The 16651-nt window shown below is 43.7% G+C and overlaps 1 protein-coding gene across 23 annotated transcripts in view; it reads left to right on the forward strand.

Annotated features, from left to right (window-relative positions):
• Kcnma1 (potassium calcium-activated channel subfamily M alpha 1) overlaps positions 1–16651 on the forward strand; it is a 710535-nt gene that overhangs the window by 421434 nt on the left and 272450 nt on the right. For all 23 annotated transcript variants that reach the window (XM_076544645.1, XM_076544646.1, XM_076544629.1 and 20 more), the window contains exons 4-5: positions 881–974; positions 1796–1907. In XM_076544645.1, the coding sequence (XP_076400760.1) occupies positions 881–974; positions 1796–1907 (206 nt within the window). The remainder of the gene's footprint in view (positions 1–880; positions 975–1795; positions 1908–16651) is intronic.

Raw genomic sequence — 16651 nt, forward strand, 5'->3', positions numbered from 1 at the left:
CTGCTCACACAGTGGTGCTCTGATCAGTTTGCTGTGGGAAATCTCATGGAAGCCATGTACCAGTTTGTATAGTGGTACCCTTTAGAATTGCCGACTCTTGAACAAAGGAGAGTGTGCTGGGGGTGCGAATTGGCTGCTTGGCACACACACACAAAGCCCCTTAACCTGCATGCCAACTACGACAACAAACAAAATTAACCCTTAGAGTACTGCTTCCGTACATTAATTTAATGGTCTTGGAATTTTATTGTTGAACATTGCTTCCTTCCCCATGCAGAGTACCATGCAGGAAGTCCGTGCTTCGTCTAGCCAGAACAGTAACCAGGATCTTCTCCCCCAAAGCTCTCTTGAGATGCTCCTGGGTCCTTTACAAATCTGCTAATGGCTTTTTATAAGATCCAGAAGTAACTGCTGGAAAATGGGCTCCACTTCTAATGGGCTGGGGGGCATAGGGTCTGAAGTTTTAGCCTTGTCATGAGTCCTTTTAACCGAAGAAATCAGTTCTTTAAGGGTTAATGTGAAATCAAAGAATTTGGTAGTCCTTCCTGCTTGTCCTTCCTCCAAGGAGTCTGCATGATCCTCTTTTGAGTCTTAGATCAACTGTTGAATGACTATTAAAAAAATAATATTTAAAATTACACCCCTCCCCAGCAAATAAAAGAACCAAACACTGAATGGTTGAATGGAAAGCCCTTTGGCTAATGCTTGCTTGATGGTCACAAGGGGTAGAAAGACCAAATGTATTCAGTGAGCATTCATTTTGTCCTCTACCCCCCCCCACACACACACACACACACCGTTTCTCAGCATTGTGGAAGCTGGAATGAGGTTGGCCTTGTCTTTTATTTACTTCTTGCTTTTTCTTCTTCCCATCTACTAGCCCAATAGAATCCTGCCAGAATTTCTACAAAGATTTCACATTACAGATCGACATGGCTTTCAACGTGTTCTTCCTTCTCTACTTTGGCTTGCGGGTAAGTTTGGCAACATCACCCCGTAGGTACCGCAGTGGGGTGTGAGAATCTGAAACTCCAGGATAAAATGCCACCTGTGACGGCTTTCCCAGGCAGTGTGACACCTGAGGTCTCCATGGTGGACAAACACACCTGCTTTCTGGTTTGGGGTCTGTGGGAAAGCCCATGGCTTAGCTGGGCATTTTTCTGTAATATGTGTGTATTTTGGTTCAAGCGGGGAGGGGGTTTGAGACAATGATACTTTCACTTACTCAGTGTTTCCCAGTCCTCTCTATTTAAACACCAATGTGGTCTTTGTACTAAAAGGTAAATTGAAAAAAAAAAAAACAAAAAACAAGTATCTTAAGCTTGCCAATTTATATTTCACAGTGTTGAGATTGTAACTATCAGGTCCAACCAGGAGTGAAAGCTGGTGGGATTTGGGGGTCCATACTAGATGGTGTCATGGAGAGTTTTGAATGGAAGTGCAGACATGTGTGAATGCACATATATGTGCTTTATTCACGGTTAGATTTACATTAGAAAGACCAAGGAAAGTGAGATTACTCAGCCTTCTCCATGAGACTGTCAGGGACCACAGGAAATAATGTTGCCTGATCATTCTCTGAGACTAATGTGGCATATAGTCATTTTCTAAAAAAGGTTGTGCATTCGTCCAAACAAGCTAGCAACTGATGTACAGAAAAATATGAGAAGAGCAGAACATCACCTTCCAGACCCCACAGATACCCAACATTTATCCTTTGACAAAAGAACATATATTAAGTGCTGACACCATGCTTCTCATTTTGTTTTTCTGTCTTATTTCTCTTTTCTCCCAGTTTATTGCAGCCAACGATAAGCTGTGGTTCTGGCTGGAAGTGAATTCTGTAGTAGATTTCTTCACAGTCCCTCCCGTGTTTGTGTCTGTGTATTTAAACAGAAGTTGGCTTGGTAAGTCAGTTTCTTTTGCCTTCTCACTGGCTCTTAAGGGAGGATGGATTAAGGACCGAGGCTGTAGGGAGGATCCTTGTGCTGGGCTGTCGTTATTGTGTCTGACTATGGATGGGACTCTTGGAATTTTAGAACTGGATGGAGACAGCCCAGAAGGATCTGCCGAGTGAGTGCTTCAGACAATAAATGTTATCCTTGTTGAAGTCCTGTGGTCATCACCATCACAGCCAGGACTTCTGCATCTCACAGTTCTGTCACTTGTCACTCTGCAAGTGAGCGTTACGACTGGTTAGAGGAGCCCATGGGAACAAGGCCAGCCTTCAGACTACCAGGTTCTGGTGTCCCAGAAGACCTGCCTACCAGAGTTGGTTCTGTTTCCTGGTAGGGTCTATTTACAGTTACAAGTTCTGGAATGAGGCAGAACAAGGTGAAACATCTCAAGTCACTGGATTCACAGGCTACTCAACTCCCTCTGGGGAGGGGGGAATGTTCCCAGGTGCTAGGTTCAACAGGGCACTCCCGGGATAAAGACTAGGACAGTAAAACCGCCAAAACTAGCTCCCAGAATGCTTAGATTGATATTTCCATGTTCCTCTCTGATGCTGTGTGTAATTTTTAATTAACATAAAAATATTTTTGCCTCCATGATGTTGACTGAGAAACAGGCCAAAACATAATTTGAAAGACTTATTTGAGAATTTTCTCTATCTTTACTTTTAGAGGGTTTTGTTTTTGTTTTTGTTTTTTTTATTGTTGTTGGTGGTGGTGGTAGTTTTTTTTTTTTGGTTTCGTCTGGTTTTTTGTTTGTTTTGATTTTTGATGGTCATGCGGGGTGCAAGACTTCATATTTTTCACAAAATAACATACGCATATTGTAACCACTGAAAACTTTGAAATACCAACAAAGAAAACAGCAGACATTTCTTCTCCTTTTGTCCTTCATGGACCACCCCTCCACCCCCACCCCCATACACATTTTTCTGCAAGCTCATCCCACACTACACATAAACAAATGGGTGTATACTTGTAGTCACACATTAGAGGGATGGTGATGTTCCTATAAGAAATTCTTTTAAATAACTCTATCCCTTTGCAATTTAGTTCTTATAGTAACACACGGTAGACATCCCTTCAGCTCTGTAATAAGGGAAATTGCATAGCCATTTGGGTAAAATTCAGTTTTCTGTTGGCTTTATAGTAGACCTAGCCAAAGGACCTAATGGATCACCTGGATGCTTTCTTTGCCATTCTGAACAATATTTTCATAAACACTGTCATCCATATATTTGTGAAATTCCATTTCTATAGATAGTTTCATATTACCAGAAGAGGAATTGCCAAGTAAAAGAGCATGAATAATTTATTTTGTAGACATTGTTAGATAATGTTCTAAAAATATTGTGTGGAGATGTATTCGCATCGTGCAAGGCGCTGGGTTTGAAAACAACTGTCATATATTTAGAGCATAAGCACACATTTCTAATATATAATATATCTAGTGGTCGCCTGCACACTCTTCGATGCTTGTGTGTAAGTGCACCTGTGTGTGGGGATATCCCTAATTAGATCCCGAGACCCGGGCTTCTCATTGGAATCGTATTCTCTTATTGCTGAGTGGAAAAGTCTCTTCCTGGCTCTGAGATGTGCCTGCTGAGGACGGTTTTCTAGACAGTATGCCAAGATCACAAGAGCTACATGCAAATGTGAGATGTAGTCTGAGTATGTCTGTGAGCCGGGACTTCCAGCTACCTCCGCCGAGCTGCTGACTGGCCTTGTGACCTGGGGTCTCTAGTTTCTTCACTTAGCCCAGGAAGGACATAGATGGAGGGTCCTGCTTTATAGTTCCTGGAAGGGCAGGAATTAGGGACCTAAAAAGCCTGTAGATGATGCAGTCTGGTGGGAAGCATCAAATTAAAACTGAAAACACAGAACACTGGCATGTTGGATCATGAAATAATAAAAATATTATTATTAATATTAATAACCACAACAATCAAAAGAATCAGTCCACTCTCATAGAAGAAAATGCCTTTAATGAAATCCTTTTGCTTCTCAGTAACTGCCCTTGGGTGAGATTCCAAACCTTCCTGCCTGCTGTGGAGAAGTCATTCAGTCTAAAGCCAGCTCCAGGAGTTTCCTCTGTCTGACTTAATACATAGGTTATTACTCTGGGAAGCAACCATTGAACTCATGAGTCACCATAGAAACAAGTGAACATTCTCAGGAAACAGGCCTCTAAAGAAGGAAAAGGACCATTAGTTGTGAGCATTTTGGACAGCTTTGTCCTCATCATGCAAACTGGAGGAACACTACCTTCACTGACTGGGATTTGGGATGAGACACAAGAGATCAGTCTACCCGAATGCTACACACACTTTTGAGGGTGGAGGCAGGTGATATTGCTGGCACCATGGTGATTAAAAACCAGAGGGAATGCCAGGGCCTGTGTCTTCTTCAGTGCCCCACCCATACCATGTTGCCATTTTAATCGTTGGTATAGGCTTGCATATTATATAATAAAACATATATACATTGAGTGCATATGTCATCTAAAGACACTCAACAGTGCAGTCAACATAACAGTGATGGGTATTCCAATGCTTCAGTGTGGGTCCTACTGCCTCTCAGCTCCATCCACTCCATCTTCAGAGCAAACCTAGGAGGTGGGAATTGTTAGTTTACAGATCAGCCACCTGAAGCTCAGAGATGCTGGCTCTTTTGTCCAGGTTCACACAGCCTGGAAGTGTGGGATGGGCAGTTTATCCCAGTCTGACTACTAGATGTCTACACTCCTTTTCTGATCTTGGGCTCCTAGCCTTAACCTTGGAAGACAGGGAGTTTTTGGGGACTGAGTTGGGAAAGTCTGTGCCTACTCTGCTGCTTGGTTGGCATCACTCCATCTCGACTTACTCATCATGCCAGGCTTCACTTGAGGCAGGAAGGGAGCGGGAGAGATCTTATTTAAGAGCATGCATTCCCATTTCTCCTCTTTCACACTCCTCCTTGCCCACCTCCAGTTTCTAGAAATGCCACGAGGACCAGAGAGGCACACAGAGCTGGCATGGTGTCTCCCAAGTTCCAGGGTACTTCAGCAGCTTGTGGATCTTGCAGAGGACCAAGAGGCTTCCATGTGACCTCCTTCGGCAGAGAGAAATAGATTAGAAACCAGCTCACTGTTCTGTATCAGCTCAACTGGCTTTTCCTCAGCTACTTTGTGCAAGATCACCTTTTCTGTCCCCCATCCTGGTTCACAGTATTGTCTTCCTGAAAAAGGATGGTAACAATGGCAGCCCCCTAATGAGGTTACAGTAGGACTTTTGTGTGGCAATGTGCATTACATGCCAAGAACATAGTGCAAGCTTGCTAGCAGAGCAAAAGCTATCCCAGCCTCACTCTCTGACCTGCTCCCCAACCTGTATTTTTAAAGCACAAAAGGAGCAGATAGAGCAGAATGGGGCCCCACAAAAGGCAGCAGGATGGGAAGGCATCTATGTCTGCAGATGGTAAGGCATTGCTTATTTTAATTCCTGTTCCCACAATATGGGCTCATTCATTGTTTTCGTTACAAAATCCTTCCCCTGACCACTAAAATAAATGCACCCTGAAATGAGAGGTGGATCTTATTTTGAGACATGAACAAGATGTTCTGGAGAACTCATCTGTCTGTTCTTTTAGGAACTACCCCCCAGGGGAGGTCAGCTGTGCTTTCTTTTGTGTGTATGGATGTTTGTAAGGAGGGTCATCTCCGTGGTTAGAGGATGGGATAGGAGAGGCTTACTCACTGACCAATTGTCTGATGCACCTTCTATTATCTTAGTGCTGGAGCTGAACGAAACCCAAGGCCTTGCCTATGCTAGACAAGTGCTTTCCTGCTGAGTCAGTTATAGCCCTGCCTAGCCCATTTTTATTGAGCACCTATCATGTGCTTAGCACTGGGTTATGAGTATTGCAGACACAGCCTCCCACTTGTTAACTGTGTTATGATTTCAAACAGATTTCACCCCAGTTCTCTGACTGACAGACTGGGGGTCATGATTAGGGCCACTGTTGACAGGAACCATCGTGAAAAACTACAGCCCCCTCTTATTCATTCTGGGTCCAACCTTAGACTTTAGCACTGTCAACAAATTTCAGAATCCTCTAGTAAGAAATAGAAATGTGAGTTAGTGGCCAGTCTCAGGATAAAGAAAGCAACTGAGGATATCTATTTATAAATACATGCCTGAGTTTTCTTTCTTTGTGTGACAAGGTGGTTAAAAACAAAATTATATATATATATATATATATATATATATATATATATATATATATATATACATATATATATATATATAGTGTGTGTGTGTGTGTGTGTGTGTGTGTGAGAGAGAGAGAGAGAGAGAGAGAGAGAGAGAGAGAGAGAGAGAGAGAGAACTTAGAGGCAACAGCAGTAGGACAGAACATGGTTCCTGTTTGAGAATAAGGCTTGATCTTATTTTGGAAACAAGATAAACAGACATGAAATGACACTACCTACTATGTAATTAAGTCCACAATCCCCAGGTCCAGCAGAAAGTCTGTGGGAGTTCAGAAGACTGAGAGCTTCTTATGCTCATGTGAGTGTATGCATGCATATGTATGGAGGGGGCTGCCGAAGGTTCTGTGGAACTCCTCCGCCTCAGCTGAGGCTGGACAGAGCAAGACAGGGCAGAGGTGGGCAGGGAAGAGGAAGGTGACTCTCTGAGGGAAGAGAACTCTACTGCAGGAGTAGCCTGTGCTCATGGAAGATAGCGGCATTGATAGGAAGGTCTCTTTCTTGGGCTCAGGTCAGCTTCACCTCCCTAGGAGACGGCTGTAGTTATTTACTCCTGACACAGAACCCCATCACCACAATACTGAATGTTAGGGCGCCTCTGTGAATTGTCTCGTAGTTCTTCAGCCTGGAAGTCCAACCTGGGTCTGGCTAGGGTAAGATAAAGATGTCTTCAAGGGTTGCAAAGACGGATCCTTTAGTAAAAATGCTTTCCTCACAAGCATGGGGATCTGAGATGAATCTCTAGCCCCCACATATAAGGCTGAGAATGGCGGGTGTGCTTGTAATCCCAGCACTGGGGAAACAGATGGGCGGATCCCTGGGGCTTGGTGGGCAGGTAGCCTCAAGCCAATGAAAGACCCTGTTTTAAAAAATATAGGATGGCAATTGAAGAATGATACTCATGGTTGTCCTCTGTACGCCACACATGGATGTACACACGTGTGCATACATACTAACATACATGTGTAACACACACACACACACACACACAAACACACACACACACACACACACACACACACACACACACACACACACACACACTGATGTCTTCAGGACCTGGCTCCCTTTCCCAAGGCTCTATAACACTCAAGGGAAAGAGCCATGCCTCTGCTTTTTCTGGTTTCTATAGCCCTCCTAGTCATTGGCTCATGGCTCCTTCCCTGACCTGATTCAGCATAACTAGCTTGAGTCCAGGTAGCTGCCATAGTTGAGGGAAGTCAGGGTAGGAACTGAAGCAGAGGGCATGCATGGAAGAGAGCTGTTTACTGGCTTGCTCCTCTTTATTTGTCCAGCCTGTCTTCTTATACGATTCATGGGTGGCACTACCCACCACCCACATCAATCATTAATCAAGAAAATGCTGACAGGCTTGCCTTATAGGCCAATCTTATGGAGGCAATTTTCTCAGTGAGAGTTTCTCTTCCCAAATGACTCTAGCTTGTATCAAATTGGGGAAAAAATCCAACTAGGAAAGGTGTTATTGTATTTGAAATTAAATTAAAACACAGTTCTTCAGCAATGTTACCTACCTTTCACGTAACTAAATAGTCCCTGTGGCTGGTACTGGTGGTTACTATTTTATGAAGTGTTTCATTGTTCTAAAAAGTTTTGTCAGCTCATGATGCTAGAATGTGGATCCATGGTGGTAAGCACCATGATTTTTTACTTTTGTATATACAGGATACATCTATTTACTTTACATCCAGGCCTCAGCCTTCCCCCATCCTCCCCTCCCAGTTCCCACCCACCTTTCTCCCCCTACCCCCAAATCCCTTCCTCTTCTGTCTCCATCTAGGAAAGGGCAGGTCTCCCATAGGTATCAATAAAACATGGCATATCAAGTTGCAGTAAGATTAAACATATCTCCCCCTGTATTAAGGCTGGGCAAGGGGACCCGGTATAAGGAGTAGGGTCTCAAAAGCCAGTAAAAGAGTTGAGACAGCCCCTGTTCCTGCTGTTAGAGTCTACGGGGAGAGCCCCAGCTTAGATTCCTAGCAATAGCAGAACTAGCTGTTTCCTGTGGCCAGATTGGCGCTTGATCCAATGGTCATCAGAGAGGAGTCATCCAGCAACTAATGGAGGCAGATGCAGACTCACAGCCAAACATTAGGTAGAGTTGGGGAATCCTTTGGAGGAGGAGGAGAAAGGAATGTAGGAGCCCGAGGGGTCAAGGACACCATGGGAATACTCCCCCAATCAACTAACCTGGGCTCATAGGGGCTCACAGAGACTGAATTGACAACCAGGGAGCCTGCATGAGACTGACCTAGGCACTCTGCGTATGTGTTACAGTTGTGTAGCAGGGTACTTTTACATACAGAGAAGCTTAATAAAAGTTTGAAGTGATTTTTTTTAATGGAATCACCGATTACAAGTTTTTTTTTTTTAATTTTTTTTTTTAAGAGCTGGATAGTTCTTCTGGGGCCAAGAAGAGGGCTAAGCCAGAAGAGGTATTTGCCATCAAACCTGACACTCTTAGTTCAATCCCTAGGACTCATGGGTAAAAAGAGAGAAATAACTTCCCACAATTGTCCTCTGGTCTCTGCATGTGGAGGTGGGGGTGTTTGTGCACACAGATACACAGATCACATACACACACAAATGTAAAAATAATAATTTCTAAAACAAATCCTTTCCTAACTGGGCAGTGGGGGCACACACCTTTAATCCCAGCACTCAACTGGCAGAGACAGGCAGATCTCTGATTTTGAGGCCAGCCTGGTTTCCAGAGCAAGTTCCAGGACAGCCAGGGCTATACAGAGAAACCCTGTCTTGAAAAAAACCAAAAACCAAACAAACAAACAAACCCCAAACTTTCTTGAATAGGTGATTGAGAAAACATTAGGTAAAAATCACTGTTGAATCACACCATTCCCCGTGCCCAAATTAAATCAAGTACATTGAAGGCCTTGGCATTACTGCTCCCCACTCCTTCACCTCCCCACAAAAAAGTATAAAAGAAGCATTGGGCTGACACAACCTGAGCTTCTCAGGCTCCCTGCTCTGTTGTAAAATGGCCCTTTAGGTGCAGGAAGGAGAAAAGGAAAGGTCTCTGGATCCCCCTACAGGGTGGCGCTGGAATTTCTGCATTGAGATTAAGTAGTGGGCTAGAGACGAATACAGTGGCTTCAGTTTATGAGATCCTTTTGTAGTTATTAGTGGTGGGTTTACCTTGAACTCCCACTGTGGTCTGCCATCAGTGACCATAAATCCCCTCCTCTGCCTCCAATAAGGGAAGTCCCCAGAGCTCCTGACATCACTTGTACCACGTGTTAAAGCAGCCCAACTTCCAGCTTTAATATCTTCAGTTTCTAAGACCAAGCTTTCCATGTAACCCCCCTCTCTTTAGCTTGCATATTTATTTAAAAATAAAATAGGAAAGTCACTTGTAATGTCAACAGTAGGAGGCCAAGTAGGCCTAATGTTGTGGCACACACCTTTAATTCCACCACTAGGGAGGGTGAGGCAGGTGGATCTCTGTGAGTTCCGTGCCAGCCTGGTCTGAGTGACATAGTGAGTTCCAGGACAGCAGTGAGACCCTGTCTCAAAACAAAACAAAAACAAATAAACAAAAACTAAAACAAACCCCACCAAAACCAAAATACAAAACAACAAACAAACAACAACAATAATAAATAGGGAAAAAGGACAAGCATGACTTCCCGTCTTGGTATCAAGTGTGCCTGTCTTTAGGGAAGGGGGGGGAGAGGAAGCAGTGTGCAATCCTAAAGAAAAGGTGCTTCTATAACCAAAATAAAGCTGGGTGTGTTCATATTGTGCATATGTATATATGTAATTGTGAATATCATAATTAGCTCTAGCACTCTGCCAAACAAGTTTGAAATACATGTAATTTAAGGTCCATTTTAGAAAATGAAGACTTGTAGATGTTAAGTTACTTGCTGAGAGTCACAAGGTTAAGTGACCAAGCCAGCCTTTGAACTCGGGTAACCCACCTCCAAAATCCAGGTTTCTCTGTGTGATACCATGCTATAGGCAGGGGTTTTTGTTAGGACTACTAACTCCCAAATAACTACACAGAGACTTATTATTAATTATAAATGCTCAGCTGGTAGCTTAGGCTTGCTACTAATTAGCTCTTTCAACTTAAATCAACCCATATTTCTTATCTACACTCTACTACGTGGTGGTACCTTTTTCAGCATGGCATATTCATCTCCTGCTTCCTCTGCATCTGACTGGTGACTCCGCCCTTCTTCTTCCCAGTGTTCTCTCAGTCTGGCTCTCCCACCTAACCTCTTCCTGCCTAGCTGTTGGCCAGTTGGCTCTTTATTAAACCAATGAGAGTAATACATATTCACAGTGTACAAAAGGTTCATTCCACAGTACCATGCTGCCTCTCAAATGATAAACACACCCAACTGTTATAGTTAAAGAGTCCCATCCAACCAAACTGACTAGGAGTCCCATCCAACCAAACTGACTATGAGATGCAGCCTTCTCCTTGCCCTAGTGTTCTGACAAAACCAGAGGGGACTCCTGACAGGATGTCCCACATGGTCTCAGGGCAGAGAAAAAACAAGGAAGAGAAATAGAAAAATAACTCAACCTAGTTTTAAAAATCTGAGCTAATTCTATTTTTATGACTAAGCTGGCTTTTCTTTGCTTCTCTTTACCATTGGCCTTGTAGAGTAAGAAGGCTCATTTTAAGTACACCTCCAAATTAATAAAAATAATTAATATCATTACTCACAATGGCATCATTTTAGAGATGTGCATTTTTGTGTTCTGAATATAGGTGTTCACCAAATTCACATGTGGACACTTAATCCTAGCCCAGCAGCAAAAAGGAGTGGTGTCTCAAAGGTAATTAGGTCATGAGAATGGAGCACCCAGAATGATATTAGCACCCTTATAAGACAAGCTTTTACCAGGCACTACATACATTGGTAACCTTGACCCTTGGACATCTCAGCCTCCAAAATTATGAGCAAAACATCTATGTTCCTATATTGTTATAAATTATGCAGTCAAAAGTATTTTGTTGTAGATGTCTAAAGGGATCAAGACATGGGGCCACACCCTTTGTTTGATTTTTTTTTTTTAAAGAATTTGGTGATACTGTGAACCTTAAGAATAACATTGAGACTAAGTCACTAAAGTGTGGCCTGGCAAGATAAATAAGGCTATTGCTAAGCTCTGCCCCTGTGGTTGGACTTTGAATGGAGGCAGCCCTGGTGAAGCAGACCGGTGAAAGTTTGGATGAATTTCAAGAATCTGATTGCCGTTCTGGTAGCTGCTGTACTTGCTAAATCTGCTTCTGGAGAAATTACACCTCTCCAAGAGATTTCCAGTGTGTCCCCTTGATATTGCTTTGTTGGGGATGTGCTTTAAATAAGATGCCCTCCATAGGGAGCAAGGATTCTAAATCCTCATTGACTTGCATGGCTGTTATATGCCAAATTGGAAATAACTTCCTAAAATGAATGTCTTCAAGGAATGAATTCAGCAGGAGGTTTTCACGGGTGCCAGCATCTCTTCAGATGGCTCTGCTTCACTGGGGATGCTATTAGAACAATCTCCTTGGGCAACCTCAATCTCTGGGACCAGACATATTTACCTGTGCAGCATCTCAAAAAATAATAACAATAATAAAAGCTGCAATCCTTTTCCATAAGATCTGAGCCTGATCGACTGGCCTGGATAGTGAATCAGGAACTGAGAACTGAATGCTGGGTAGCAGCTTGAGGGTACAATTGCTCTTATTCAACTGGTCCCCATGTGCACATGACCTAACCATAGGAAAGTGTGTGTCTTGCATTGTGAGATGCCAATGATTTATTCAAATGCACTCCTAATGGTAAGATTATAGGAATTTGAAGGAAGGCTGACTGTCCCCATGCAGAGTGGATCGTAGGACTCTAAATGAAATGTTTTTCTCCTAGAGTGTAAAGAGTGAAAACATCACCTGTAGGCTGCAGACCTGGAGGCTTGGAGGTGAAAAACTATCAACCCCACCCCAAACCTTCAAATCTGGTTTTCCTAAGAGAGAAACTGAAGGATGCTTTTGAAAACTGTCCAGATGTCTTAGATAGGATAAAAAGTGACCTTGGCAGGATTTTAGAATTACTCAGAGAACATAGACACCTCCTGCCTCAGAGGCCAGACTGTACCTCAGCCTGAGTATATCCTAATTTAAGCCACCAGAGTGTCTTCAAGTTTTCTAAAGAAGTCCAGTAGGCAGCCAGAATTGACGAATCTCTCACTTGATGGTTCTTAGACACGGGAGACACATACTCAACCTTAGAAAAAAATTGTATTTACACACACACACACACACACACACACACACACACACACACACACACACTATGTAAGTCTCCTTTAGAATCTCCTGTCAGACTCTTTAGGGACAAGTAAGGAGAGTTTCTATAGGGCATGACTGAATATCCTAGAGCACTCTTTCTCAAACCTCAGTGCCTAGCAGAACCACCCAGAGGTCTGGTTTAACCACAGGTTTTTGGGTCCCATTCCTGAGCTTCGGATTCAGTGCATCTGAGGTGGTGTGTATAAGGCTGAAGGTTTTCCTCCTGGCTTCCAGGGACAGAGATGATGTTCTGGGAACTATGCATTGGGCTCTGTGGGTCCAGCCTACCATTACGCTGAACAAGAAGTCTAGCAGCGCCTGTTATGCCAATCAGGATTCTCACACTGCCAGAAACATTGCTGTTTTGTGCTCCCAAATGTCAGGTTTTCCTGAAATGCCTTATTTCAAGATGCTTTGGGGATTAAAAGCTGAGGCATTTACATCATGAGATATATCTAGCATATCATATCTCACATGACAACTTGAGCTTGAACAGAGGAGTCCTTTTAGAAAGTCCTTTGATCCCTTCTGCACAGTCACCTTAAAGGTCATCCAAGTCCTGGGTTCCAGTGAGATGGGATCCCTGGCTGGTATTTCTTCCTCAGATATCCAGTGTAAGTTTGGTTGATGCTCTTCCCAACCTCCTGAGATTTGCATAGGGCCAGTTCATGGCATGTTGGAAATTAGGGAGAAAAGACTTTGAGAGGAAGGTTCCAGACTCACTTCTCTTCCATTGTTCGGGAACTGACCTGTCTCCGTCAAGGATAGAGCCCTATCAGGTTGCTCATCCAGGGAAGAGTTCTCCTAGGGCCCAATCCCTCCTCGTTTCTAGGATAACTCATTTTAACAAGCTTTCTTCTTTCGTGTTCATCTTCCCTGGAGATGCCTAGACCTGGACCTGGCACTGCATGATGGATAGTAAGCATCTCCCTTTTCCTAAGATGTATTTGTTATTAATTGAATTAAATGTTGAGATAAGTGACCCCTTGCTTACACATCACAATCTCCGAGTTCAGCCTCTCTTTCTCTCTCTTTATCAGATCAAATAGCAGTGTGTCAGCCTGTCTCATCAAGGGTAAAATTACCTTGTTATTTCCTGGAACACAGGAAAAAACACTAGTCCCCTGGCCAGAGTGGAGGTACAGCAAACAGCTATCCTTTCTTTCCTTCCTCTCCTCTTCCCCCTCTTCCTCCTTCTCTCCTCTTCTTCCTCCCCCTTAGATACCGGGCATGGAACCCAGAGTCCTGCTTATGTTTGTTCCATCATTAAGACAGAACCACCCTTCCCTCTTTCACTTTTCATTTTGAGACAAGATCTCACTAGGTTTCCCAGGCTGACTGTGAACACATTAAGCAGGCCAGACAGTCTTTGAGCTTGACTTCCTCCTGTTTCTGCCTCTAGAGTAGCTGGGATTGCAGCCATGCCCATGACCAGGCTCAGCTGAACCCTTCCTTTTGGTCAAAACCCCAATCTTTGCCATATACCATCCATCCACCCCTTTCACCTTTATGACTTGCCTTTCTGTAGATTTGTCTTGGATTACAGGTATCTAGTAAGTAGTTACCAACCACCAAGCTCTCACAAGTTCCGCTTGCCCACATCTTCCATCTCTGACTCCCGTAGGTCACCATCGAACAGACATTCACCCTTACTCTTGGTGTACTTGAACTCAACCAGTACTGATCTTGCTCTTCCAATACCATCGTTATCAGAGTCTCTCTTCTAATTTTAGGTAGTCTCTGGTGAGGCTGCATTTCTACAAGTGAGGTGTGCATGTCCTGAACCACACTAGATCCAGAGTTGGCCCAACTGGCCCACTGCCGTGTGTGTGTGTGTGTGTGTGTGTGTGTGGTGTGTGTGTGTGTGTGTGTGTGTGTGTGTGTGTGTGTTTGTGTCTGTGTGTGTCTGTGTGTCTGTGTGTCTGTGTGTGTGAGAGAGAGGGGGAGAGAGGAGATAGAGGGAGAGAATATGAATGTGGAGTTAATCTCTGGTTTCATTATTCAGGAACTATCCATCTAGTTTATAGAGGCAAGGTCTCTGACTAGGACCTGCACTCTCTGATTGGGCTAGGTTGACTGGCTGGAAATTCCCAGAGATTCCCATGTCTCAGCCTCCTCTGTGTTAGGGTTTGCAGGTGTGAGGCCCTGTGCCCAGCTTTTTTTTTTTTTTAAATGTGGATTCTGGGGACTGAGCTCAGGTCCTCAGGCTTGTGTGGCAAACCCATTCCACAGTGAGCCATCTCCCCAGCCCTTCACTGTTTATTGTTAGAAATAGGATTTTATTGGAACACAGCCACACTCATTCATTTTCATATTGTCTATGGTAATATGGAGACCTAGGGTCACAAAGCATGAAATACCATTTACTGTCTTGCTCTTTACAGAAAGCCTATTGATATCAGATGCATTATCTATTCTTTTGTGTTGCTCTAAATGCCTGGCACAGGGTTTTGCTCATAATAGCTACAAATCAGTTTTGATAAATGCAGCATGAACTTTCCTCTGAGATCATTGGAACTATAATAGTGGTAAAATAAAAGCTTATTTTGGCCACTGTTATTATACTACTGTGTATTATGTGGCAGGTATCAGAATAAGATCTTTATGTGTTTGTTTCTTTTCGTGCTCCTACAAGCTCTAAAGCTAAGTGAGAGAACCTGGAAGAGGCTAGCTTTCTTATTCCCTAAGGCATCGACACAGCAAGAATGTGAGGTCTTTGTAATCTCAGAGCCTGAATTTTGAATTATTACTTGGGATGTACTGTTCAGTCCTAGCCCCAATAAATGTTGGGAAACAGAAATCTTGAAGAATGCCTTTCAATGAGATAAGACTCTGAAACCAGACAAGCATAATACAGGCCGAGCTAGGATGGTAGCAAGTGCCCCCAGAAGGAAGTACTTGAGTCTTGTTTCTTGGGGGTTTCACTTCACTCATGCTAGTGTAAACCGTGGCTTTAAAACTCCACATAACTGTAGTATCAGCATCATCTTTAGGTTTTCAGCCACTCAATAGACTTGAAAACAGGTATAATTATAATGTGTTGTTTGCTGTCCTGGGATTGAGTTTAAGGTGTAAGATTTTTCCCTACTGTGGGAGAGGAATCTGTAAACTCAGGCTGTAAACCAAAATAGTTATAGGGAAAGGGAGATAACAAAGAGAAGGTCATGATAAGACCCAGCCAGTCACTCTAGTGGGGGAGAGGGGATACTTCCTAAAATGGTTATTGGCTGATTTTCCTCATCTTGACATTTTCTCAATGTCCATTAACTATCAGTCTTTCTCTATTCCCTTATCTGATTTAAAGACTGGTGTGTGTGTGTGTGTGTGTGTGTGTGTGCGCGCGCGCGCGCACACGCGTGCACAGGTGCCTGTGGAGGCCAGAAGGGGATGTTTGATGCCCTGGACCTGGAGTTACAGGCAGATATGAAATGCAAGATGTAGGTGCTGGCAACTGAATTCTCGTCCCCTGCAGGAACAACAATGGCTCTTAACTCCTGAACCATCTCTTCATCCCCACCTGACCCCCACCTTCCTTCATCTCCTTGTCGGTTACCCTGTCCTTAGCGACTTGCCTTTGGGAACTAGTGTAGGCTGCAGCATTGTTTATCTGCTCAGAACACATGGCATTCTGGTGTCCTCTATATAGGACTTGCCTTCTTTCTTACCATATCAGTTGCCCAGAATCTGTCACCAAACCTAGAATCTGGTTTCTGCTGGCAGTGCCAACCACCACACATCACATCACCCCACTATAATTAAACCAACATGCATTCTTACTAGGGCGTGTGAACATTTCCACTGAATTTGGGAACAGGGTCAGGAATCCTTTTCTCAAGTGTCATGAGCTAAGTGCACATTGTCTGAATACCTCTCATTTCCGGTTTAACAAAATCTGTTTCTGTTTGTTTTATCCAATGGCAGCCTTCCTTATACTAGAACCTACTTCTCCCACGGCTGGAAGGAAAGCGCTAGGCTCCTGGAGGTCTTAGGGAATACACAGTAGATGCTGGTCCTCTGGCTCACAGACCTGCCCCGTAGGGCCGCCTCTTCCAGCAGCCTTTGCTGTTCCCAGTCCCTCATTTCAGCGCTGTTGCGTTTTCCGCACCACTGTATCTGTTA

Source organism: Peromyscus maniculatus, chromosome 9 (genome assembly GCF_049852395.1).
Source record: "Peromyscus maniculatus bairdii isolate BWxNUB_F1_BW_parent chromosome 9, HU_Pman_BW_mat_3.1, whole genome shotgun sequence".
NCBI classification, from domain to species: Eukaryota; Metazoa; Chordata; class Mammalia; order Rodentia; family Cricetidae; genus Peromyscus; species Peromyscus maniculatus.